The sequence below is a fragment of the Mchenga conophoros genome, linkage group LG5, assembly GCF_057382185.1.
Source record: "Mchenga conophoros isolate Kocher_MC1m ecotype Shallow Benthic linkage group LG5, M_conophoros_male_GT1.1, whole genome shotgun sequence".
Classification (NCBI taxonomy): Eukaryota; Metazoa; Chordata; class Actinopteri; order Cichliformes; family Cichlidae; genus Mchenga; species Mchenga conophoros.
The window spans coordinates 13502933-13530328 of record NC_140530.1 but is presented as its reverse complement, the minus strand read 5'-3'; the positions used below and the strand labels follow the sequence as shown (position 1 = coordinate 13530328).

The 27396-nt window shown below is 41.0% G+C and overlaps 2 protein-coding genes across 2 annotated transcripts in view; one reads left to right on the top strand and one right to left on the bottom strand.

The window, feature by feature from the left end:
* Positions 1 to 22159, top strand: part of rhobtb3 (Rho related BTB domain containing 3) — a 31189-nt gene extending 9030 nt beyond the window's left edge. The window contains exons 8-13 of the mRNA XM_085273430.1: positions 9539 to 9648; positions 10939 to 11044; positions 11720 to 11893; positions 16369 to 16535; positions 16690 to 16786; positions 18966 to 22159. Coding sequence (XP_085129556.1) covers positions 9539 to 9648; positions 10939 to 11044; positions 11720 to 11893; positions 16369 to 16535; positions 16690 to 16786; positions 18966 to 19084 — 773 coding nt within the window. The 3' untranslated portion in view covers positions 19085 to 22159. The remainder of the gene's footprint in view (positions 1 to 9538; positions 9649 to 10938; positions 11045 to 11719; positions 11894 to 16368; positions 16536 to 16689; positions 16787 to 18965) is intronic.
* On the bottom strand, positions 18731 to 24787 carry glrx (glutaredoxin (thioltransferase)). Its single transcript, XM_085273435.1, has 3 exons — positions 24447 to 24787; positions 23023 to 23155; positions 18731 to 19107 (listed from the first exon to the last, which is right to left on the bottom strand). Exons 1-2 carry the CDS (start codon positions 24651 to 24653, stop codon positions 23042 to 23044), a joined length of 321 nt encoding a protein of 106 aa, XP_085129561.1. The 5' UTR covers positions 24654 to 24787; the 3' UTR covers positions 18731 to 19107; positions 23023 to 23041.
* Positions 24788 to 27396: the final 2609 nt, after the last annotated feature.

The window sequence follows — 27396 nt, the reverse complement described above, 5'->3', positions numbered from 1 at the left end:
TCTAGTAAAGCAATTATTATTAGGACTGACATAGCTATCATGATGTCACTCATTCGTTTCTGGAGTGTGCATTTATGCTGGAGTATTGGCAGCTGCCATGCTGTTTTTTTGGTGCCAGAAATGACCGTATTTGGATGAGAGGTTGGAGAATTAAGTTATAATCTAACACTAGTCAGCTTGGTTGGCAACCTGCATCCTTAAAGTGTACAGATGCTCAAATACAGACATGTACTATTTAGTGCTAAGCAACAGACTAAGAAAATATTACAGTTTCACACGGCATTATGAACACAGGCCAAAGATGAAAATGTTGTTAGCATTACTAAGGGGGCAAATTTTTCTGGCTGACTGGCCAGGGGCGGGCAGCTGAAGGGAGTTTTGTTCTCGCAGATTTGCTGGATGAGGATTTGTGGCAGATTTGTATAGTTTATGCATCAGAGACTGTTCAATAAACTATGGATATAATTTTGAGAGATGTTTGCAGACAGTAAATTTAAAATAACAAACGTTGGAGCCTGGTTTGATTGCACCATTGCTTGGCAGGATTCTTAGTCTTCATCTCTTGGTTGGCTTTTCCTGTGCTTGTGAAAGATAGAGGCTCACCATAATCTGATGGATTTTAACCATCATGACGTTTTATTGTGGTGTAAAGTAGGTAGCTGATCTATAGTGTCATTCCTCCAGCCATGCTGCTAGTGTGGCTGAATAAAATGAGAGTTTTTTGGTAATTAAGAACAGTTATACTAGACTGCAATCTAAATACTGTGGTGTAGTTTGTGTTGCTAAATAATTTCTGTGTTAAAAGCTGGACCAGCTTAAATGGAAACAACAGATAAACCACAGACGAGCCTCTCATCTCAGCCGATTAGCGGCCTGTGATTTCGCCAGCATCGAGTTGCCCAAACGGACACCCTGGCAGCAGGATGACATGCACAGAAAGTGCCAAACAGAAATTGGAAATCAGAAAAGACAAAAAAGTGTCTCCAAGCATTGGAGTCCAAACAAAGTACTTTATCCAGATAAAACTCAGTCATTTCACTTCCATGGCGCTACATGATTTCTGGAAAGTGCACATTGAAATTATTATTTTTACTGAATACTACAGGCTTATTAATATTTGATCCATTGTATACATCCATCCATCCATTCGCTTCCGCTTATCCTTTTTCAGGGTCGCGGGGGGCGCTGGAGCCTATCCCAGCTGTCATAGGGCGAGAGGCGGGGTACACCCTGGACAGGTCGCCAGTCTGTCGCAGGGCAAACATACAGGGACAGACAACCATTCACACTCACATTCATTCGCACATTCACACCTAGTGACAATTTGGATTATCCAATTAACCTATCCCCACAAGCTGCATGTCCTTGGACGGTGGGAGGAAGCCGGAGTACCCGGAGGGAACCCACGCAAACACGGGGAGAACATGCAAACTCCACACAGAAAGACCCCGGCCTGATGTTGGAATTGAACTCAGGACCTTCTTGCTGTGCGGCAACAGTGCTAACCACCGTGCCCCATTGTATACATTTATGACATATTTAAACAATGCAGTCCTGTAGTGATATTTTTTTATGTTGCCAAAGCCAGTGCTGCATCCTTGATGTTTCCTGTTTTGCTAATTTAGACACATTAGGTACATTACAACTGGAGCAAAAATAGCTGGACTGACATTCACAGGAAGGGAAATCTATTCCCTAAAAGCAGTTACTCTTTTTCTAATAATTTAGATGTGATGATTAATGGTCCTGTGGCAGCAGAAGGCAGTTTTCCTGCTGCTGGGCCTTGTCCAATGTTCCATTACGCCGAGGAACAGAAGTCAGTCAAGTTGAAAGTACTTAATAGCAAGCAACTGTAGTATTTTAATCTAGGACCAGATCAATCATTTTGTAGTAGTGTGATCTTGAACTCCTTTCTGGAGCTACGCTTGCACTTCCCTTGGCTCCCTCAGGACATGTGTGTGTCTTTTGTCTCTCTCGTAGCGTATTTCTATTAAACATTATGGAATGACAGCAGGAGGGGTTGGCACACTGGTACACCATTGTAATTGTGAATGTGATTAGCTGATAGAGTCAGACTCTGCCACCTGTTCCTGGGGGCTTATATTTACATCAAGAAATGATAAAGTGCACCTGTCTTGTATAATTTCCAATGCCATCTATTAGGTTGCTCTCACGGACTAAGCATGCAAGCACAAAACATCCGAGGCACTGTAAACACTGAGGCAGTTGCATCCAGTGTGTTCTCGAGTCGGGTGTGAAGCCAGTAAAACAGGCATGCAATATTTTCTTCAACTTTAGCAATGTAATAAAAAAATCTTCTCGCTCCCACAGCTTAGAGTCTGTGGTGCTGTGCCTGCTGCATGTCAGCTCGCAGTGCCTGCTAGCTGGCACTTCAACACAGGCTGCACGGTGTGCACAAATCCTTATGGCAAAAAAAGCTGTGCAAACATCTGATTCCTGGCTGCCTGTTAACGTGCATGTGAGTCGCGTTGATGCTCTGACACACAAACAAATCAACAGCAGAAGTAGACACACAAACACGTAAGCTGAGAGTGTATGCGGCTGGTGGAGGGTAAGCAGAGGAGGGAAGAAGATTATAGAGTTAGACTGATTCTCTCTGAGTGACTGTCTGAATAAGAATAAGAAAACCAGCAGTTGAAATAAGGGGAGGGCAGTGTGTGTGTGTTCATGTGTACATAGTCCTTGTGTGTTTGTGTGGATATTTTTTGAGTAAGAGAGGAGGAAGATGGGATAGTGTGGAGTGGAAAAACTGGGACCAAGGGGAAAATGAGAGGGGAGAAGAAAGTAAGACCCTGCTCATCTGTAGATAATGTGATGGTAAAAAGCTGAGCACTACCGTTAGTTTGTGTGTGTGTGTGTGTGTGTGTGTGTGTGTGTGTGTGTGTGTGGGGGTGCTTGGAGAGAATAGCAGGAGGTATGTGTGCGTGTGCTGAGTGGACTAGGAATACCCTGTTTTCATAAAAGACTGCAGGGAGACGGTGTTAAGTCTCGTGTAAAAATTGACTAATGTTAACCTTCAAAATGGTGGGTCTCACTGTATGTTTAAAGCAGCTGACCTCATATACCGAGTGTGTGCTAGTGTATTTTCTTGAATTGGCTAATCAGATGTGAATGAGCGTCTTCTTTGCCCACAGAAACATTCAGAGCTCAGCGAGCCAATATTTGTTCATTTGCAGTAAATCCACAACAAGCTGTACTTTGCCTTTCCAGAGATGGGATAGATATTTTTTTTTGACTGTGATTCAACAACTGGCAGTTGTCGCTTATTTTATTTGGCTTTCCAGAGCTAATTTGCATAACAATATATCATGTATCAGTAAACACACACACCCATGGTGTTATTCCAAACTTGGGGTTTTTGTCACATGAGTGTGAATGGACAGTCACAGAGGCCATGACTTTGCTTGTGTGATGTTAACACTGTGAGACTCTGTCTCCTTGTGTATTGTGCTGCTGTACTATTGAATTTGTCACTTGGTTGGTGTGGTGTGTATGTGCATGTTTAACACGTTTAGTACATGTCTGTGACACAGATGTGTGTGTGTGTGTGTGTGTGTGTGTGTGTGTGTGTGTGTGTGTGTGTGTGTGTGTGTGTGTGTGTGTGTGTGTGTGTGTGTGTGTGTGTGTGTGAGGACATTCAGGACCAGTTGTTTTTTAGGGCATCTTATCTCAAATTATCTTAGAAGTTTGATTTGCTGACCTTGCTGCTGTGTTATTCGAATTTAGTTGAAGTTAAACTTAAGAGCCAGGAATGAAACTTCTTGGAAATGTCTTTGTGATTGTTGTTTTTTAATTGTTTACACATGATTTCTTCTCCAACTTGTTTGCCTGTCCACTTTTTGTCTATTTGAATACATAGTCTTGGTGTCCAGTTGCGTCACGTAAAAGCACAACAGCGCTTGAGCTAATCTCTCGGCCTGCGTTTGAGGTGTCTGCACCACACAGTTTCATTATCCGGCCCCGCTTGTTGAGGTAATCCCTCTATCAGGCCAAATACCATCATTATGAACTAATGATGAGCTAAATCCTGACCAGACCAGCTCCCTTCTTTCCTCGACAGCCTGTTTATGTCCCAGTGAGACAGAGTGTGCCACCCCAATCAAGCTACAGGAATGTTTTGCGTTTATAAAGCATCTACAATTTAAGATTGTAGTACACTGCAATGAAATCCAGCTGTTTTCTCCAGATGTCTCAGCTGAGGAAGCAGCATGAAGAATTTTATTTGTTTTTCTGCAGTTTTGTGCATTTTTATGTTTAGGTTTATCACGTTCATCAGTGCTGATAATTACTGGGTCGTTATATTTTACATCCTGTTTTATAGAAACCTCTGTGCATTAAACCCTGACAATCTGTTTTCGCCCTTGTTTACTGTTGAGCGATCATTTTCAGCTGCATTAGTGGTGTGGCTATGAATATTTTGGCGCATTTATGTGTTTGTTTGGTTGGTTGGTTGACCTCTTAGGTCCAGGGTGAAATATCTGCAACTGCTGAATGGATTGTCATGATTTCTTTTGCAGACATTCAAATTTTCCACATGGTGACTCAGTGTGACTTTGGCAATCTCTTGTGTTTCTTGTTACTCCCACAACAGATTTTCACAACAGCTACTGAACATTTCTGTCAATGCTTCTTTTCCTTTTAATCGAAAGTTAGGCATCACCCAGTCAAAATGTCCAGTGTGTGTTTATCATAAAAACAAATGAGATTCTCATCAGATACAGCTGCACTTTGTGCTTAGTCCTGTTTAGTATGCACACATGGAAACCGAAGATACAGTGGCTTGCAAAAGTATTCGGCCCCCTTGAACTTTCCCACATTTTGTCACATTACAGCCACAAACATGAATCAATTTTATTGGAAGTCCACGTGAAAGACCAACACAAAGTGGTGCACACGTGAGAAGTGGAACGAAAATCATACATGATTCCAAACATTTTTTTACAAATAAATAACTGCAAAGTGGGGTGTGCGTAATTATTCAGCCCCCTTTGGTCTAAGTGCAGTCAGTTGCCCATAGACATTGCCTGATGAGTGCTAATGACTAAACAGAGTGCACCTGTGTGTAATCTAATGTCAGTACAAATACAGCTGCTCTGTGACGGCCTCAGAGGTTGTCTAAGAGAATATTGGGAGCAACGACAGCATGAAGTCCAAAGAACACACCAGACAGGTCAGGGATAAAGTTATTGAGAAATTTAAAGCAGGCTTAGGCTACAAAAAGATTTCCCAAGCCTTGAACATCCCACGGAGCACTGTTCAAGCGATCATTCAGAAATGGAAGGAGTATGGCACAACTGTAAACCTACCAAGAAAAGGCCGCCCACCTAAACTCACAGACCGAACAAGGAGAGCTCTGATCAGAAATGCAGCCAAGAGGCCCATGGTGACTCTGGACGAGCTGCAGAGATCTACAGCTCAGGTGGAGGAATCTGTCCATAGGACAACTATTAGTCGTGCACTGCACAAAGTTGGCCTTTATGGAAGAGTGGCAAGAAGAAAGCCATTGTTAACAGGAAACCATAAGAAGTCCTGTTTGCAGTTTGCCACAAGCCATGTGGGGGACACAGCAAACATGTGGAAGAAGGTGCTCTGGTCAGATGAGACCAAAATGGAACTTTTTGTCCAAAATGCAAAACGCTATGTGTGGCGGAAAACTAACACTGCACATCAGTCTGAACACACCATCCCCACTGTCATATATGGTGGTGGCAGCATCATGCTCTGGGGGTGCTTCTCTTCAGCAGGGACAGGGAAGCTGGTCAGAGTTGATGGGAAGATGGATGGAGCCAAATACAGGGCAGTCTTGGAAGATTGAGACTGGGGCGGAGGTTCACCTTCCAGCAGGACAACGACCCTAAACATAAAGCCAGGGCAACAAGGGAGTAGTTTAAAACAAAACACATCCATGTGTTAGAATGGTCCAGTCAAAGTCCAGATCTAAATCCAATCGAGAATCTGTGGCAAGATCTGAAAACTGCTGTTCACAAACGCTGTCCATCTAATCTGACTGAGCTGGAGCTGTTTTGCAAAGAAGAATGGGCAAAGATTTCAGTCTGTAGATGTGCAAAGCTGGTAGAGACAGACCCTAAAAGACTGGCAGCTGTAATTGCAGCAAAAGGTGGTTCTACAAAGTATTGACTCAGGGGGCTGAATAATTACGCACACCCCACTTTGCAGTTATTTATTTGTAAAAAATGTTTGGAATCATGTCTGATTTTCGTTCCACTTCTCACGTGTTCACCACTTTGTATTGGTCTTTCACTTGAATCAATTTTATTGGAATTCCATGTTTGTGGCTGTAATGTGACAAAATGTGGGGAAGTTCAAGGGGGCCGAATACTTTTGCAAGCCACTGTAGTAAATGATACCTTCTAAACATCAGCATGCAAGACTTTGTAAGCACGTTAGCATGCTCATGTTGGCATTTACCTGAAAGGAACATTGTGCAGTACAGCATGTGAAGAACAGGTTCACAAAATAAACTAGTATCTTATATATCCATCCATTTTTGTATCAAATTATCCAGTTCAGAATCATGGGGGCTTGAGCCTATGCCAAATGACTTTTGGCGAGAGGTAGGGTATAGCCTCGACAGACACGGACAACCACACAGTCTCACAATCATACCTAGAAAGGCCTGAGCTCACCAGCAGGTTTTTATCAGAAAACTTCTTGTGATTAGGCGACAGTTCTACCTACTGCACCGCTGTGCTCCTCTTTTACTTCTGTCACTTGTGATTTAACTGTAATATTAGAATAGAATAAAATAGCCACTTATTGTCATTGTACATGTACAACAGAATTATAAGTGCTCCACACCAAATGTGCAGGAATAAAATATAAATAATGAGACTACAGAAATAAATAACAAATGGGAGAAATGTATAAAATCAAGAAGAATATGTACAAAACAATAGAAAGACGCACATTGGAGAGCAAAGTGCTTTAAAGCAGTGCAAAAGGACTTGGTCTGAGTATAGAGTCTGTATATGAATGGCCAGCGTGATGAGGGTTACACAGACAATGGCTCACACTGGTGAGGTGGGTGGGCAGGGGTGGGGGAATAGTGTTTGTTTACAGCGGAAGGAGCTGTTTGTGAGTCCGGAGGTGTGGGACCCGATTGACCTGAGGCACCGACCAGAGGGCAGCGGGTCAAACAGGTTGTGGGTGCATGGGGTCACCTGTGATGGGCTTGGTTTTCCTGAGACTGGAGGATCTGGCGATGGCCTCTAGAGGTGGTAGAAAGCAGCAGAGGATTTTTGGGGGAGGTGTTAATTACCCTCTGTGCAGCCTTCCTCTTCTCAGTTGTGGCCCCTACGTAACAAACGCCCAAGCAGTAGGAGAGGATGCTCTCCACTGAGGAGCGGGAGAAGGCCAGCAGGAACGTCTGGTCCAGGTTTTTCTTCCTCAGGACACGGAGGAAGTGCAGCCACTGTTGGGTCTTCTTTACTGGGGCGTTTGTGTTTTGGATCCAGGTGAGATCAGCAGACATGTGGGTGCCCAGAAACCTGAAGGCAGAAACAGATTCCACCTCTTCTCTGTTTATAATGACAGGGGAGTGGACCTGTCTGTGCCTCCTGAAGTCCATTATGAGTTCTTTTGTTTTAAGGACATTCAGCTTCAGGTTATTTTCTACCACTGTATGTGTCACCGTGCCATATGCTGTCTCATCTCCATCAGAGATGAGACAGCAGCATACTTGACTACGACGTTTGTCGGGTGGGTTGATGTACAGGGCGTACAGTAGGGAGAGGAGAGGTGGGGATTGGTGAGGCCTGATTGAGGCTGGTTGGTGAGGAAATCTTTGATCCAGGTGGCAGGGGGAATCTGAAGGTCCAGTTTGGGAGTGAGGATGTCTGGGATTATGGTGTCGAATGGTTCACGAAGAGCATCTTCACTTAGCTTTTCCTGTTCTTCAAATGGCTAAACGCTCTGTGGAGTGTGATGGTGATGGCATCCTCTGTGGACCGATTTGCCCTGTAAACAAACTGGTGGAGGTCAAGGGAGGGGGGAGACAGTCTCTGATGTGCTGAGACACTATCCGTTTAAAACACAGATAGTGTCTCAGACGTGAGGGCTATAGGTCTGTAGTCATTGAGGCTGTCTATACCAGCCACATCTGAAAATGCTTTGATTTTTTTTTTAAGCATGTCTAGTACCTTTTCTGATTTGTATGGACTATGCCAATATTTCTATACAGGAAGACAGAGTGATATGAACAGAGGGTACAACTTTCAATTGTGTGCTTTTACATTTATGTCTCACCAGACTTATATAGCATGTGCAGAGAAGACTTTTAGTGGTCCTCAAGACTGATATGCTGCAGCATTGTGTTGAGGTCTGATTAACAGACTGGAGTGGTGGCTCACCTTTTTAACAAAAGGAACTGGAGAGTATGCTCCAAATTTTGGGATCACACTCCTGGGCCTCTCAGGAAGTCTGTGCTGGAGTAATGGAGAGGAAATCCACTGATAAGTTGAACCTCAGATCCAGGAGAAACAATGAGGTTTTGCTCATTGGTCACTGTATCAGCTCTTCACCCTCTCAATGATAATTGAAGGTCTGTGGGAGTTTGCCCAGCCAGTGTACATGGACTTGTATTATTGGATTGGATTGTTTCTCAGGGTAGTCTGTGGGGAGTATGCTGGTAGCATGGGCTATTGAACCTGTTGTTAAAGGCTATTTGGTCCATGAGTGGCTGGGTGTATTTTTATTTGTTCAATAAGGTCGATTGCTATACAATACAGTTCTGAACACTGTAGGTTCTTTACTTGCTGCAAAGAACCTACAAAATGTTAAATGTGGATGCTTCAACAAATGTGTAGCCTGTGAAAACAGAAGATGGCAGATCACTAATTTAATATGTGACTAAATGTAAAGTAAAATGTAAAAGATGGTCCCATTCACTCCTTCAGTACCAGACTTATGTCTTGAATAAAGGTCAGAAAAGTGTTAACTTTTTGATATGAAATGTCATCACTTCATAATTTTCTCCTATTAATCATTTGTGTAAAACTTTGCCATATTAATTGACCTTCATTAATTGTTGAATTATGGCCTAAAATGTGTTTTGTGAGATCACAGTGACCTTTAAATACCCAAATCAAATTTTTTACCCAGAAGTCCAAGTGAGTTGAGGGCATTTTGGACTTGTGTGGACTCTAGGCCCAGCTCTTCCTGCCACCAGGTACACTGACGTAAATGAAAGTAAAATATGAATTACTAACCAGGTAGTTTGAAGGCAGATTTACGATTTGTTCTACAAATGCCTTTTTTATTCACTGTTTCTGAGTTTGCTGGGTGGAATCTGGACTGGGCTCCCCACCCATAATGACAACAGATTACATAAACAGAAAAATTTTAGAACAAGCCAACTTTGACAAAAACAGGCCTCAAGTGTTTGGTGTAAGGTATGTGGGTGGTCAGAGCACAGTGCCAGCTAGAAAAGTGTTTGCCTGTGTGTTTCTGTAAACTATTGTGGATCCATAGAATTGGGTTGTTTGTGGATGTTTTGTAGGAGCGTGGGAGTGGGACCACCTCCAGGAGGCCCTGGATGAGAAGCTGAAGAATTCTCTCGCTGTGGCTCAGCTTATAGACCGAATACGATCCCTCATCGGCAGAGAAAGGGTGAGGACAAATTTCGCAATAATAAAAATCTTGTTTAAGGCTCGACTGTGTGTATGACACCGATACTGGTCTGTCCTTAATAAACAGGTTAAATAACTTTAATGTGTTAAATCTGCTCTTTGAATGTATAACATGTGTTTTGCATTTGCAGACTAAGAGTGCCTTAATTAGTGCGACTTGTTTGGAAACAGCACAGTAATAATGTTGCTATAATTAGAATATTTACATAATTACTGCCTGTAATCACCTCTCGGATACTGTGGGAATTAGCAGAAAGTAAACAAGAGATACCCTCCAAGGAGCAAAAAGCACAACACAAGAACACATGCACACTAAAATTATTTTAGAAACTGCAGCGTCACGCCTGTAATGTGTAATTGCAGCTGCTCAGAGAGCATGACATGGCTCTATGTTACAAAACAGCAGGCTTTAATATTTAGAGTGGGATAAAGAGATGTGACATGGCTGTGTCTGACAAGCCTTTGGCACCACGCATAGTCTACCAACCCATCTGGATAGGACTAGTTCTACCTGAGGCGGTGCTGGGATGAGCTGACACACCGAGACGGCTGGGCCACTTTAACGCAATGAGATAGCCTAATGTCTTGTCATGATTTGATCGCATCATCTCCAGCACCTCCGGGGAATCTGACTCTGTGAGACCTGTATAAATTAATTTCCCATAAGTTTTCCATGAGCTTTGATTGATTTATGAAATTTTAAGCCTCTTGATTTTGTTTCTGCCTCCAACTTGAACTGTGTGTGTTGATCTTGCTCTCTGTCTCACTCTCTCACTGTGAAATTATGGAGTTCTTTGCGCTTCAGTTGACTGAGAAAGGTCACATAGTGGAAATGGGATGCTTTGAAGGCACTCTACTGTGGACTGAAATCCATGTGTGCACATACACTTTGCAAAAAGCACAAACACACACACACACACACACACGCATTGACAGATTTTCTTATTCCACCAGTTTCACCCGCTGTGCAGTACAGAATACATGAACGTGTTGATAACAGACAGTTTGGACTGCCGTCTGCTTCTCACTGTGTTCTGTGTTAGCCAGTTCCACTCATGACATTCTTGGCATTGCAGTTCGAGCATGTTTGGGTACTGCTAAGCAAGACTGGCAGAGACGGCATTAGTATTCCACAGGGGATGTGGGATAGATGCACAGAATGGCAATTGTGCTGGTAACGACTACCTGATATGCAGCAGAGGAATTTCAACTCTCACTGGCCGATTCTTCTGTCTTCTTCTCCACTGTTTGCGTGTTTGTGTGTGTGCAGGGCACCAGGGACACACCGAGTGCGAGGGCAGCTCAGCTTGGTCCCCAGACTCTCGTCAACCTCTTCAATTCTCCTCTATACTCTGATGTCATCTTCATGGTGCAAGGTAAGTTCACGTTGATCCTATTAGACACACCCACATTTACAAATGCATGTAACACAGCAGAACAAGGTCATATTTTATTGCCGTGATTGAATTAGGATCTCCGTCCCTGGCACGATTATCCATTTGGAGACAAAATAAGATCAAATAGCCCCAGCAATGGGCTCTCTTTCATTCTGGTCGTGTTTCAGCTCAGCAGAATCTCTTTTGCATTCAGCATTTCTCTATGAAATCGAGAAATTTAGAAATAATGCTAAAAAACCTCTCCTAATCAATATTTATCTCATAAAAATTGCAGCCAGCTTTTCTTGTCCTTGTGCCCTTGAGCTGTGCGCTAAACTTCATGGAGGTCATGGAGAAAATCTGTCTTGTTAATGGTACTCGATGATGAGACTTGTGTCATTGAGAGGTTGTACAATAATTTCCTGTTCATTTAAATGGGCAGTTGTGACCGATCACTCATTAAAAGCCGAAATTACATTTATACTCTACACTTCTGCTATATTAGCAGGAATGTCTGACTGAAGTCAGCTTGTGTTCATGGCGGCTATTGAAGTTTCTCATGCCGATGCATCAAGATGAAACGTGTTACTCACAAACACTTCACACTCTGTGGCTGCCGAAAGGCTTCATAGAAACTTCAACTTTACATCTTAATTTTCCACACGTGTGATTTAGGGAGTGTGCTGCCAGCCCACCGGGCAGTGTTGGTGGCCCGCTGTGATGTCATGGCCGCCATGTTCAGCGGGAAGTATGCAGAGGCTCGTAGCCGAGTGGTGCCCATCCACGGCGTCTCCTCAGACACTTTCCTGTCTTTCCTCGAGTACCTCTACACCGACTCCTGCTGTCCTGGTGAGTTTCCTTCACTTAGTCAGCAGCAGGCATAGCTGCACTGGTATGACCACTGTCTCGTTGTACACAGTAGGATGAATGATTAAGGTGGCTAAATATGGGAAACTAGCCCTAGATATTGCTTCCTTTTAACGGGGGATGATAGATCTGAACAGAGATTTGCTTGATTTTTGAAAGAGATGAAAGTCCCGAGTCTGATCAGTGTAATGATAACAGCCCAGCAACAACTGGAAATGGAAATAATCAGCGTTACCAGTCATAAAACACTCGAGAGAGGTATGTTAGCTTCTCTTCTGGGCTCCGCTTGCTCAACACAAACCAAAACTAAAGTGCAGATGACAAGTCCCATCAACCATCTGTGTGACTGCCACATCCTGCCAGTGTTGTTCTCAGGAGGTGCTCTGAAACCAGCGCTGAGCTTAAAATTAAATTAGATTTACTGATGACAAAATCAACTCTTGGCATCACTGCTTTTAATGGTGCCAAATCACGGCCCCAGACGTCTTGTTTTTGTTTTCCTGTCGCTATGTGACACGCTGTGTGTTATGTCTTCAAAGTAATTAGTGCTGGTAATTCTCTCTGGTGACGGTGGTGAGCTTTAGGAAAGAATAGAAATAAAACACACTGGAGGCACTTCTACAACATTAATTGCTGCATTAAGCAGTATTTTTAGAACTTACTCCCTATCATTATAAAAACTTTATCTTAAATATTGGACTTTTTGCTGCTTCTTCTTCTTCTTTTGTTTGAACAGATTGTATATAAACCTTTTGGAATAAGATATGAATAAACACTCATACATTTTTATTCAAATTCTAAAATGCCTTCGTCACCATATTTATGTGATATTCAGGCTGGCTCTGCTCCATGTTTGCAACTCTCAGCTTCTGGGTCAGTTAAAACATTTTGTAACTTGTGTTTTATTCTTCTTATTTATGAGTTTTTCTGCCCCCTAATGTTAAAAGATCAGTCGGTGCAGCTGTGAATAAGTGTGTTTGCTGGGGTCTCTAAAGCAGCTTGTATCTAATCTGGACCTTATGAATACAAATTGAGAAAGAATAATGTGCTACGTTCATTGATTAGAAGTATAAAAATGATCACTTTAATGTATAGTTGCAGAGTGATTTACTGCAACACTGACTGTCACCCTCCTTTGTAGCATTATATAACAAAGCTGCTGAATAGACAATGCAAAACTTCAGAATAATCAGCTTTGAATAACAAGCTCTCTGCAGCTCACAATCCCATTATTCTGTGGCGTGAGATCTTTTGGTTAAAAAAAATAAATTAAATGATGAAAAAAATTCAACAAGCAGTCCTTATGATCCAGCTTAGATCAGGGTATGATAAGCAAGCTTTCTCCAGAGATACAGCTCCAGGTTGAGTCATGGGAACAGGAAATTAAAGACATGAAACTGCTTCAGAGGCTGCAGCCGCTGTAGTGTTATGTAAGAGCTCGGCACTCAAGGTCAAATCAAGGTAATTCCACCAGTAGCAACAACAACAACAAAAAAAGAAAGAAAGAAGAAGGGTGTGAAATCAAAAGTAAAGAACCATCAGAGTATTTCCCTGTGTTAAACAATGTATACTGTACATATGAGGGATGCTGTGTTAATGTTCATTTGGGTGATTGTGCAGTGACATAGAACAAACCCTCTTGTTTTGCTGCTGCTCAGCTGCGTCCTGTCAGGGACGCACGCGGAGGATCAGCGCTCACGAGTGAGTGAAGGATGCTGAAGGTGGTGTTTGACATAAACGGCGGGAATCTGTTTGCATCAGGGGTAATTTAATTTGACATTTTGACATTACAGAAAAAGATCGACACCGCTTGTTTCGTGCTTGCTGCATGCAAGCATGTAATTTGACAGCACAAAAAGAGCGATGAGTAATTATTTATTTGAGCATTAAGTGATTTGACTAAGGAGCTTTATTTAAATTCACAACCGGCTGAGATTTGATGTTAATATCTGATGATGAAATGTGTACACTGTGGTGCAGTCTGTGTTGCACCAATACAAAAATGGCAAGCTGGAGCGAGTATATAATGGGTGTTAAGGATGTTAAACAAGTTCTGAATTAATACACATTTGTTTGTATTCTTGGGTTGTGATTAAAGAGCTTCATTTAATTATTTGTCGATATTTTGCCTTTAAAATTTCCCATTATGATTATTTATTACTCTCTTTGTTGTAGCCCCCTCCGGTTTTTGCAGTCATCTCTTTATACATGCAGCAGTCACAAAGCAACTTTCTCATTATTTTGAGGTTCTACATGTGCACCTATGGCCGACCCTTAAAATAATTTGACTCTTTAATCCAGCTAGTCGCCAACCTTGTGTACAGCTCGGCAGGTAGGACAGCCGCATACTTCTCAGAAATGTGGCTTACGTGCTAAGAGCTCAACAAAAAAGGGAGGGGAACAGGTTTCAGATTGTCCGATCCATCGACTGTATGTGTCTAAGCTTTTTTAATCACTTTGCCACCACCCCCAAGCCCAGACGCGCTGCAGTGGCCGCCTCAAGCTCATCCTAAAAGACACATTTTTGGTTAAATAAATGTGATGATAAACAGGAAAAAAAAATCACTTTGCCAGTGCTTGGCTAACATTTGCACATTGCAAAACAATGAGAACAAACTCATGTCAGAGGAGTTTTCACATGCAATCCTTTGTCTACTCTGTTTCTACACTGTGTTCATAATTAAAGGTAAAAAAAACTGTTGGAATGACAGTTGATTTAAAAAAAATCAGATCTATATGTGCAACAAGTATTTGCATGGATGTGAATGAAATCCATCTGTAGAACTAAAACAAAAGTGTGGTCTTTAAAATGAAATCAGTCTTATGAAAGATCCTAAAATGCTTTGAGAGAAATGACAGAAACAGCAGAGCTGAGTGATCATTTTTGAGCTGTGTGCAGTTTTACTGTTTTGGGAGCAGCTGAGCATTCAACCGTATCACTCCTGTCTGTGCTGTGCAAATGCAAACCAAACCATGTCAAATAATGTTGAGTTTAAATTCTGCTGGAAGTGGTTTGGACTGATAGCACTTATGTGTTAGAAATCTGCTCTTCAGATTCTAATTGTGTGTAAAATAGACCCAAATCGGTTTTATTGTGACAGTGTTTGATTGATTTAAGCTCATTGTGGTGCTTTACCTGAATGATTTTTGGAACAGGAAGGATAAGAAAACATTTCAGCTTCAGGGAGAATATGTCCAGCTATTGCATACATCTAGAACAAAGTCGGATTTACATTGGTTTAATATACGTATAATGCTTTCACAGTATTTAATGTATACAATAACTAGTAGTGGTGGGAATCACCAGACACCCCACAATACTATATTTTGACAATATATCAGTGTGATACCTAAAATTTTATGATTTATTGATTAGTGCAGTAAAACATATTGCGACTTCTCAGCCGTTTCCAGCTACAAAATCTGTCCTCAAAGTTAAAAGTTATCTCACTTCAGTTTTTTTCTGCAAAATGAGATTGCCAAGCAAACAAACACTGCCACTAAAACCTGCCATAAATGTTGCTATGAGACTGAGTCAGTCTGCAATCAATCTGGTATCAGCCTGTGATTGATACATGCAATCTGTTTCTAATAATACAGCAGTTAACTGTAAAAATGTCACATATTTCTTGCTGTCTATACAGACAGATATTCACATTAAACTATTAAATTTGCACTCGTCAGACTTCCTGTTCTATAAGAAGATAACCAGAATACAACCAGCTCGCAGCCTGCTAAGACAAGAGTTGGGTTGTGCTCAATGATGACAACTTATTCAGACTGATGGCAACATGTTGGTAATCGGTCTCTGTTTATAAATTACACAGAAAATATTTGCAAGCTTTCCACAGTCTCTCTGAGAGTGACTCCAGTCACTCCAAGTCAGACTGTGACTGTTTGCAGAAAGGTTGTTTCCTGTCAAGAAATCACCTTGTGATCAAAAGTAGTTGTGAGTGTGCAACAACCTCAGGCTCTCGACAACAATTTAGTAACTGCAAGTTACAGCTGGTATGTGAATTCAATACAATCAATTTTGTCGATGCTAGGATGTCGCTGTCCTAATTTTAAGTGACTGAGCCATTACCTTGCTCTTAATTAGGAGGTAGCTTTGTCAAGCTAAGTGTGTCCCTTGTTGGATGGTTTTTCAGTTAAACCAGTCTGATCTAAGTTTTCTCAGGATGGTGGTGCATAAGATGAGCCCTTTTGTTCATACTATTCAGAGTATTTTAATTTATATAATAATATATCAATATTTGGTGCCCATGTATTGATATTTCTCACCCTGAGGCAAATGGGATAAGCTCCAGCCCCCTGCAACCCTGAATTGGATAAGCGGAAGAAAATGGATATCAATATTTTATTGCCATGCAAAATATTGCAATGCTATGCTGTATTGATTTTTTTTCTTTGCCCTAGTAAGCAGCATATCAGACAGTACTGTGTGTTTGTGTGTCCAGCCAGTGTGCTTCAGGCCATGGCTGTGCTGGTTTGTGCCGAGATGTACCAAGTGAAACGACTGCAGCATCTGTGTGAGGTCTGCGTATGTGCTTACCTTCAGAGCATGCCCAGTAGAGAGCTGGCATCAACAGGCATCAGTGTAGTTCGACTACTCCGCAGGGCAAAGGTGAGTGAGTATCAAAGTATCCAGTGCAATATTTTCTTGTTGAAACATAGTCTGTTAATCAGCAGCTGCCTTAGGCTCCATCTCTAGCAGATGCTCATACAATTTCATTTAGGAGAAGACCTGCATTTCATATAGTGTCTCTATTGATTTCCAGTGCCACAATGCAGAGCAGCTCTATATCTGGCTCCTCCACTTCATCGCCAACAACTACCTAATCTTCAGTCATAAACCTGACTTCCTGGAGCTCTCAGGTCAGTGTGCAATTTTAAAGGGATAACTGTTCTAAACACTATTACAGGTATCACCTGCGAATAAGGGAGCAGCCTTTACAGTGTTGAAACTACCCTGTGATTAAGTGCTTTGAAATAAAGTGAAGGTGTCCCCCCCCCCCCAAACACCAGTCCATCCAGCCAAAATCACAGACTGTATAGAAAAAATGGAAATTACCTCAATCAAGATTTCCAATTTTATTCCCCAAATTGAGCATTTCTTGCTGTACCAGTCTTGTTTTGAAACCAGATGTAAGGGATCTGAGAGAAACTAAGAATTAGTCACTCATACAACAGTGACACAAAATAGCCATGTGCTAAAGCATACCTTGCTTTACTGTCCATTTGACCCTAATTTACAAAATTAATATTTTGTATTCAATAACAAACTAGTGATTGAGATCATCAGCTCATCAGGAAAGTGTTTACTGAGGTCATAAAACAAGTAAACAGGAGGTTTGTTTTACCAGACTTCTAAACAATCTGAATTTTTTTTCAGCAGAGAAGTCGTCCCCCTGCTGGACAGAAAGAAAGCAGATTTAATGCACTTCAGCACCAGCTTCACTTCCCAGAGACAGGGCGGGACAGTCCCACCCAGAGACAGTCCCGCCCTGTCTCTGGGATTTCTCCTTTTTCCTTGTCGATATAATTATACAGACTACAGGCCAGCTTGACCAGCCACTGCACAATAACCCATTCACTTATTTGCATTGACCAATAAAATCTCTTAACACACCTGGCCCATCCCTTATCTTCTCTGTGTGACGTAAGGGATGGGCCAGGGACAGAGTTTAATGTGGAAGAAGTGGTAAAGATGGACAAACAAAAGTGAAAAGGTGGAGCTTAAAAGAGAAAAAAGAAACTACAAATAGATGCAGCAAAACATGTCAAATTAACCAACATGTTAGCATCTGCACTGTCGACATTAGTACCAGAAACAACTAGTATGAAGCCCCCTGTTCTTTTATTTAAAAAATATATATAATAACAAGCCCTTACAGTCATAGGAAACTGTTGCTCGCTTTAGTGGGGAAGAAATGCAGGAGGGACAACAACTGTAAATCTGTGGCTCAACAACAAAGTATAATTAACATGGTAAGAACATAGATGAGGGGAAATAATTATAAATAGAGAGATTCAAGCGAAATTAATGGCTACTTTGACCACGTGCTACTTCTAATACCTAAAGTGTAGCTTTTAATCGTCACATGCTGCCCTGCAGTGCAATTAATGTGTCCTAACTCAACAACAATCTACTGATTAAAAAGAGAAACTGCTTTACTATAAATAATCACACTGAAATATATACATATACACATCATTTGCATACATGTAATGTATATAGACCTATCCTTTTTAAACAATGGTTTTCCTTTATACATATAAACAAAAAGAGAAGGAAAGGATTACAGATGATCTGTACATTTGGGATAATTAGCCTGTACACTTAACGTTGTGAAATATAACAGAAAAGAAAAAAAGTGAAAGACAGAAAAAGAAATAACACAAGTATTTCCTCAGATAACATAGTCCCTGCAAAATAATCCCATTTGTTGTTATTTTTTGAGTCAGGGCTCTGTCTAAAACTACATGAGGTATAATCAAAGTGCTCATCAGTTATGTGTAAATTGAAATTGAACCACACTGAACATCCACTTGTTTTTAGATAATAAAATTAAAATCATTAACTTACTTTTTTTTTTATTGGAGAATCAAGCATGGTCCTGGAAACCTGTGGAAACCTCCCATACAGCATCATAAAGCACCGTGTTTGTAAATTAGATTGTGACCTGTCAGACCTTTAAATAGTGACTCCTCATACTAGGTTCAGTACTATAACTTTACCCTTATATTATATTTAATACTTAATGTTTGTGCATATTACTGACCACATCAAAGTAGATAAAGACAACATCAACAGCAAAATTGTGTAGCAATCCCACTTTTTTATTGTCATCATAGGTCATACAAATATCAGCCTCCTTAAAGGCCATTGGACGGATATTACAGTAACAGTATAACAAAAGCCCAACAAGTTCATATTCCATATGTGTCTGAGTATTGGTCAAGTATGATAAATCTTCCTCTAACATTTTAAGAACAAAAACATCCAGTAGAGTACAAATTAGTCTAACATGTGATTGCGTTTATATGTGTCCAGATGAGGAGCGCGAGCAGGTGGAGAGGCTACGATGGCCGTCCAGAGGCTACCTGCAAGAGCTCAGCGAGTACCAGCAGCGACGCCGCAAACTCCGCAAGTCCCGCTGCCTTGTCATGTGACCAAACCTGGACGCCAAAACCATCTGTGGGGAAGAGCAAAGGAAGACAATGACAAAAGAAAAGAAAGGATTCCAGTGCACATCGACGTGTGGGAAAACTGACAGAAGACATGTTTTTTTCTTTTTATCCTGCTGCATGAAGGGCTGATCGAGAGACAACGATGCAGAGGAAGAAAAGGAAAGACTTGTTAAACTGCTGCGACGCGCCTCTCCTCCCTCAGTGGACTGACTGGCGCATCCTAATATGACTATTCCTTCGAGGGCAATAATAAAAAAACTGATCCATAAAACCCAATAAGACTTTAATATGACTGGCCACTGGCCGAATCTCTGTGAAAGATCGCATTTCTAATGGCGTGCAAAGCTGTGGATTTCAATATTGACCAGTGACACAAAATGGCTTCAGTATAATTACTGATATATCAAATGACCACACATCTGTCAGGAAAACAACCAGGATCATGTGCAAACTATTTCAAACTACATTAACGGGTAATGTGACTTCAGGTTGATTAAACAGGAAGATCTCCTCAACACTCAATAGCTTCTGTGTGTCTTCTGTAGGATTGACGCAGGACCTCTCTGTCATAGATGAAACCCTTGATCACTCATGATGCATCCCATCTGATCTAAAGATTGTGAACTTGTGAAAACAGTTTCTCAAAGTGCCCGTATATAGCTCATTTACAGGCTCGCAGTTTTATTTTGAGGCTCCTCAAGAATAGGTTTACATACTTTATTGTTCCACAACATGAAAGCATGCAGCACATTTCTGAAACGCTCCCCTTTTTCTGTTCATGGCTCCTGTCTCTTTAATGCCCCTGGGGGGAAGTTTCTGATTGGCCCAATGAAAAGCCCTCTAAGATTTTGTTAAGATCTAACAAAAAGTCATGGGAAATATTACTTTGTTTTATTTTTTGCAGCAACGTTCATTTTATTCTGTTCAACTCGTTACTTTTCAGTTTGTGTGAATAATGTTAAACAGTGAGCTAGCTATCACCAGTAAGTCATGTGACAGAAGTACGGGTCTCCCGTTCAGTCACATGACCAAGAGATGGCCTATCCGAGTTACCTTTTCACTCATTCACTCAGTCCTTGTGTGTCATTAAACTCTGGTTCATTCACTGTCGGTGTCCAAGTCAGCTTCCAGCAGATTTGCTCAATAACTCCACTTTTCACTGGCCACAGCAATTTAGTAAACACACCTGGGAAGGGAGGGAAGCTAACCTTTGCGTACAACATCTCTATAACAAAAGCTCAGTGTTTATTTAATTTATTTTCCATTCAATCCAGAGCCTTTAAAAGTCTCTGGGGTTATTGTTACTGTTTTCATGTCACCTTTTGCGCTAAATTACATCCTAAAATTTCCTGACAATACAGATGAAAGATTCCTCCCAGTGCCCTAATCTTAAACAATCCAGATCTGCACCAAACATCATTCTTTCTTTGGCTCTGCTTCACCTCTCCCCAGGTTTAAGAAACTGGGTGAGGTTGTATTTTGAGTGAGTCAGTTAAACAGCACTGAAATAATAAATTATTGACTCTAGGGTAAACAAATGATCCCGATGCAAGTCATCCACAATTCCTGCTGTTAGCAGCGTCATATGTATTTTCATGTGTAAGAAAATGAGCAGGACAGGTTTAATTACAACACTTTAGTCGATCCTTTCACATCGATGACACAGCCTCATAAACTGTCTTGCAGCCAGACTGATTTTTATAACCACACAGTAGAGTACATAGGTGTCAAATGAAGCAGTTACACTATCATGGAGAAAAGGCTTCAAATGTAAGCCTCAAATCAAACAGCATCTAGCCTGTAATTAATATCTGTAAACCAAATCAGCAACAGTAATAACATTTTTCTTTCAAAACTCCTTTTTAAAATCTACTGAGGCGGACTTTTACACGCTTTCCTTTGCGGGTTAATGAGAAAACATGCTTTTCTGTTTGCAATAATAAATAACGACCTGTCGCTGTCACAAAAAACAAGGAGGAAAAAAAAAAAAAAAAAAAAAAGAGCACCGTATTATGAACATAAGTTAGTACAGTAAAAATCTCAAAGCCTCTGGGTGAATACGAAATATTTCTTTTATCTTTTTTTTTAATTTAAAATGTTTTTTAATCATAAAGAGATTATGATTTATTGGTGCTCAATTATTTTTGTAAACTATACCGTATGTGGACATGATTTTTGTTTTTTTTAACATTTGGAGTCGAGACGAACAGGGTGGCACTACTTTCCAGTCTAATGTTTCACGGCTGTTTACTCGATTTAAAAAAAAGGGGAAATGGAACATAACGGCTCAATTTGTTAAATAAACCTTCACCTACGCGAGGGTGAAAGCGATCAGTAGTGACAGCTAGCAGATGGGGGTTTTTTTTAATCTGTGGATCACAATCAATCAGGAAGCGGCGTGTAATGCTTTCATATTCTATTTCTGCAGTATTAACAGAAATTCTGTGTATATAGTACAAGCAAGCTCCCACTGTCAACCAGCTGCTGCACAAATTCCACTAAATTCTGTGTGTAAATATCCTCGAATACATCTTGATCTGCTAATAAACAGGAATGCAGCGATTTATTGATTGATAGTCGCCTTGTAGATATACATCGGCCTATTGCCAAAATAGATGACATTCACCAATAACATTGGCGAATGTCTTCGTTCGCAAGAGTTTGCCGTTATCATCTCTGGGATCCACTTTCATAAATATGTATGACTGAATTTGTGCTCACTGCGAGATAGTATGATGAAAGGCTGAAAGACGCTGAAACAGTTCACTTATTTATTTATTTTTGTCCTATCACAATAATAAATCAAACTAACTAGGATCAGAAATCAGCCAAATTGTTATTTTAAACATTGGCAAAAACCCAGAACGTTACAATCCTGGTGGTGCATCCCTACTAATACGAATCAGCAAACAGCAGGTGAAACTGTGGACTGTGAAACAAAGTGTATCCCAGTGCTGCATCCACACCTAGTGTGGAGACACATGGCTCCTCTGAGCCTGTGCTGTACAGACTGTAGAATACATGGCGTCTGACTTTAAATAAAGACATGTTTTAACATACCGCTGACTCCATCGCTGTCTTCACTGGCAAGTTACTGCTTATATGTTTGTTTGTTTTTTGTCTTTCCCTGGAATTATGCATTCTACACTAATAATTTCTTAATAATCATACTGTAATGATCATAGCGTATGTTTCCTCCTGAATAAGTGGAACGATCTTAATGAAATGTTGCATAAATATTAGAGTGATGTGATTGCAAACAGCTGTATGGTGTATACAAATATTTTATACAAATCCCACAATCGTATATATTTGTACATTTTGAGAGTTCAACTGAGTGCTAAACGAAGACGTGCGCAGGTTTGCTAGTACCTATTAATACCAATTTCCAAACCTAGTGACGAGCTAAACCCTGATGGGCCACAGGTATATACAAAATAAATAAATAAATAAATAAAATCACCCAGCTGTACTGTCTGCCTTTATATTTGTGAAAGAATAGATTACTCTAAAGAGCTCTCTGAATTCAAGTGTGGTAACAGGAGGCCACTGCTGTAACAAGTCAGTTTGTGAAATTTCTTGAATCCTAAATATTCCCGCAGAGCGCCAAACACCAAATGTTATTAATATCAGCACAGAAACTGTGTGCTGGGAGCTTCCTGGCATCAGTTTCCAGCAGATCCAGTAACAGCTTTTATAAAATACGTAAAACAAACTATATAACTTATAAAATTATTTTTTTAATAATACGAAATGTGATTTGTAAACATCACCACTTTTTTTGTTGTTAAATAATATTTTCCTTGAGTATTCCTAACTTACACTTTCTAAGCGGTTGTTATTATTTCGAGCATTAGTAACAGGGTGTGTGCTGTAGTTTAAGGTGAAGGGAAGCTACATTCTCAGAGTCCATGCCATACCTGGAGATCTTCAGGTGAATCACTGCAGGGCCCCAATGGATTTCAACTTGCCCTCCAGTTTGCCACTCCTCTGGAGGGCCGCCACATCACTGCCACCACCGATGCATTCCTCACCGATGAACACACGTGGGACCTGAACCAATACAAGAAAAAAAGGAAGAAATTCCTTTTCAGCTTCATGCACAGGGTCAGTGATCTGTGAAACATGTGCATGAATATCGGAATATCTGTGGTACTGTTGGTCTGCCACGGCTTCTGCATCAAAGGCAGCATGCATGAGCAGCAAAATCTGATAACGCATTTTATCTCGTCACAATCAAAATCAGCACAGGGAGCTTCTCTCATGTTACAAACGCTTGATTTTCTCAGTTTAAGTGAGAGATGGGGGTGAAGTCGGGTGACTATGAAGCTTGTGACAGTCAGAACTTCCCCGAAGGGACCCAACCCCAGACTTCTTTCTCCTGTTTGTCTCATTACATACTCCCTCGTGTTACTGCCACCAATCATATGCTAGAACACTTCTCGAGTAGTTACTTCTACCACAGTACATTTGCTTTTTGCATAAACAAACACAGAGATAATAAAAAAGCAGAACAGATCCAAATAATAAAGGTATATCAAATCAAATCAAATCAAAATAATACTTTAAGGACAAAAAACTGTAGTAGCTGGCGTGTGTTGGATTTGAAGAATGTCATAATCAGGAGGTGAAGTTCCTTCTTGAAATTGTGATTCATGTAATAATGGTGATTTCCAGATTATCAAATGGGCATTCTTACTTAGGGTCTGATCTACTGGGATTTTCCTGAACAACCATCTGTAGGGTTTATAAAAAATGGTTTGAAAAAGAGAAAATGTTCAGTGACTAGTAGGAAGGTAACAGTAACTTGTTAGAAGTATGCATCTCTTAACGCACAACATGTTGAACCTTGAAAGCAGGCAGGCTGCAGCAGCAGAAGAGCACACTTGGTCACTCCTGACAGGAAAATGAGGCTACAAGCCTGACAGCCCAAAATAGATGTTTGGAAAAACGTTGCCTGGTCTGAAGAGTCTCTAAATGACCACAATGTACCATCATCTGTTGGCTGCTTCCAGCAGAAAAAATGTGCCATGTCATGTCAGCTACTGTGTAATGTCATCATTTCAAAATGGACCAAAATCGCTGAGGAACATTTCCTGCACTCACTGGACATTTTATCTACCTTAATCCTATATGGAAAATCTGTATCTGCTTTATTTTCCATTTAATACCGGATGCTTTAAGTCCACGATGCTTACATTTCATTTCCCACAAATACGTAGAAGTGTTCTTTAAATTTTGTGTCAGTGCCCTGAAGATACAACGATATTAACACTGAATTTATGTGTGTGTGTATTAAAGTAAAGCTCTCGCCCTGCTTGAGACGGAGAGGCTGTAAGCTTACCGTACGGGCTCCAGTAAGTTCCAGGAAGTAGTCCTGCATACTGTCCATTTCGCTGTGGTTGCTTATATCAACGCACTCATAATGTCCCGGTTTGAACTTGTATTTCTCCAAAACCTCTTGAGCCATGGTACAGTAAGGACAGGTGGGTTTCAGAAACACCACCACTTTGTCGCCTTTAATTTTCGCCTGGACAAACTGCTGCGCCATTTTAAGTTTCTTGGTAAAGTGACGAGGAGGTGAGGAGTTCCCTACTTCTTTCCTTTTTTTTTCTTTCCAGATTAATTTTTTCGATGCAGAAGAAGAAACGTGATCTCTTTGTTTTCAACAGTCATTGGTTAAGTCAATCATTCCAAGTCACGCCCTCCTTCTTAAAGAGACAGCGCACAGATTGGGCACGAACCGGACAGCCACAAGAGTAAAACCACTGAGTAGGGAAGTGGTTGTTGGTCATCTGACACAAATCTAAACACTACTGCAGACCAGTAGACAACGTAAGATGCACGTTGCTTGTGTGTCTGAAAAAGTAGAGCCAGTTCAGAAGTATCTTAAACCTGCATTATGTTTAACGGGCAGCAGGGGGCGACTCCGCTGGAGTTTGTAGGCTCAAGTGGTAGTTTCAGACTGTACTGAATGCAGGTGTGCCCATTTATCCTGTAAGCATCCAGTGTCCTCCCTGAGGTTTCATAATCGGACGCCACAAACCAATAGATGACATCGCTGCTGCTATTGACATAGGAACAGCGATTTTCATCTCTGGCTCTCTTCCACAGTGCGTCTTCCTCCTCTCACTGCCAACCAGCTGCAACAGGAGACTGTCCCTCCCTGATCCTGGTTGTGCCTGAGGTTTCTTCTTGTTAAAAGGGAGTTTTTCCTTTCCGCTGTTGCCAAGTGCTTACTCACAGGGAGCATTTGATTGTTACTGTAGGGTCTTTACCATACAGTATAAAACACCTTGAGACGAATGTTGTTGTGATTCGACACTATATAAATAAAACTGAATTGAATGTTTTATACTATCTATGTGCAGACTGCATTAGAGCATGGGCACCCACAGACAGCTGCAGCAATTCACAGAAGCACCAAGTTCAAGTTGTAGGAATTTTTTTAGGGCTCTTCCCCCAAATCTCACTTACCAAATGAGTGTTTCAAATACAGCTGACAGCATAAAAACTTATAGTCAGTGATGTAAACTAACTTGTTATGTACATCAGTTCTACAGTTAGATTAAAAATTCATGTTATTTCAAATACTTAAAATAAAATTTAAAAAAATCATGTTGCAATAACCAGTTTGTTATCACCAGCGTTGGTGATTACAGAGGGGTTACATCCAAGTCTATTCTTTTCTGGCTTCTCTGTGGATTATGTCTTCTCAGCCTGTGGCAATGCCTCGTCAGCAAGGCCACTGGGATAAATTTGAGACATCATAAAGGGTAGGAACATGTGAATGCTGAATTGTCATAGTGAGAGCAGTATAATAAGAAATAAGAACCAAAGTGATATTTTGGAATTCAGAACGGCATCTGTCACTGATTTAATTGAGTCTCACCGGTTTTCTTCCCCAAGCCACAGGGACAAGCTACATGGAGGCCGGAGGCATATTATATGCAGCTGTTTCCTTGTCTGGTGCAGGGAAAGCTTCCAGGCATATGAGAGACTCCGGGGACCACATGAATCTTTGTTAAACAAGGGATGTTATATCCGAACAGGTAGCCTGATTTTCTTTTTTTTTGCATTTAGATGAGGGTGGAACATATATAAGTGTTTGCATTTTTGTTTCCAAGAACTGAAACTGAAGGTGTGAAGAATACAAGTTCTCACGCCACACATCTTAAAACATACTCAAACATCAGATCAAGCTGCCTCTCACAGTGAGTCACAGGATGCATGCTACAGATTAAAAAGAATAAATGATGCCCCTTACTCCGTGTTTGTGGGTCAGACTCAACCATCATTTTGATCTCAACTACTCTGTTATAAAGTTTCATGATTATATCTTGCACATTTTTATTGGGTTTATTGTGTGTGTGCCCATAAGTACCCATAACTGTTTTACAGTTGTGGGTATTTTTGCATACACCAGTCCATCTAAGCTCTGTTATTACCAGCTGCATCACCGAGGCTGGTATTGTTTACACCCTGTGAGCTTGTCTGTCTCTTTGTGTGTATGATCGTGGCAAAATGTGCTGCTAGACACACTTACTTTAACCACAAAAGCAGTTTTGAGGACTTCAGCAGGTGTTTGTGTGTCTGTCTTCTGTGCATGAAGCTGTTGCAACACTGTATAAAATGTTAATGAGGTGAAGCTAAAAAATGAAAGAATTGGAAGATGAGCGCTTGCTATATATCACTTTTCTGCTATACTGGAGTACTCAAAGTGCTTTACACAACATACCCAGGCAATTTCTTTCTACACCTTTGTAACATTTAAACTGGTAAGCAACTTGGTAAGCAAGTATCTTGCTCAAAGAGACATACAGTCTGGAGCAGCAAGGGATCAAACCATCAACCTTCCAGTTAGTGGATGACCTGCTCTACCTCCTGAGGGTCATCACCCCCAGGTGTTGGCATTTATCTGCCCTGTCATCAAGTGAACAGAAATGCACCATCTGAATGTTAGTCACACAAAATAGATTAGACGAAACTTTATTAATCCCTCGGGTGGGTTCCTCTGGGAAATTCAGTATTTATATATTTTTTTAGATTAGAATATCACAAAAAAAATATGATCCCTTTCTGGGCCCACTCAGTAACCAGGACACTAGTATCAGATAACTCATGTTCTACCTTGTGTTCATTGCTTGCAGACATTAGTAGTAGGCATCTGCTCACAGGGCTGGACTGGGACAAAAAATCGGCCCGGGCATTTTGACTAGAGACCGGCCCACCAAAAATGTGACGTCATTCAGGGGTAAAACCGCAAAGGATTCTGGGAACTTGTGGCAAGAGGT

Excerpts from the sequence above, each read along its gene's own strand:
- glrx (XM_085273435.1), bottom strand. The coding sequence starts at position 24,653 with ATGGCGCAGCAGTTTGTCCAGGCGAAAATTAAAGGCGACAAAGTGGTG. Across the intron at positions 23,156-24,446 it reads AACTTACTGGAGCCCGTACG|GTCCCACGTGTGTTCATCGG; the intron begins GTAAGCTTACAG and ends GTATTGGTTCAG.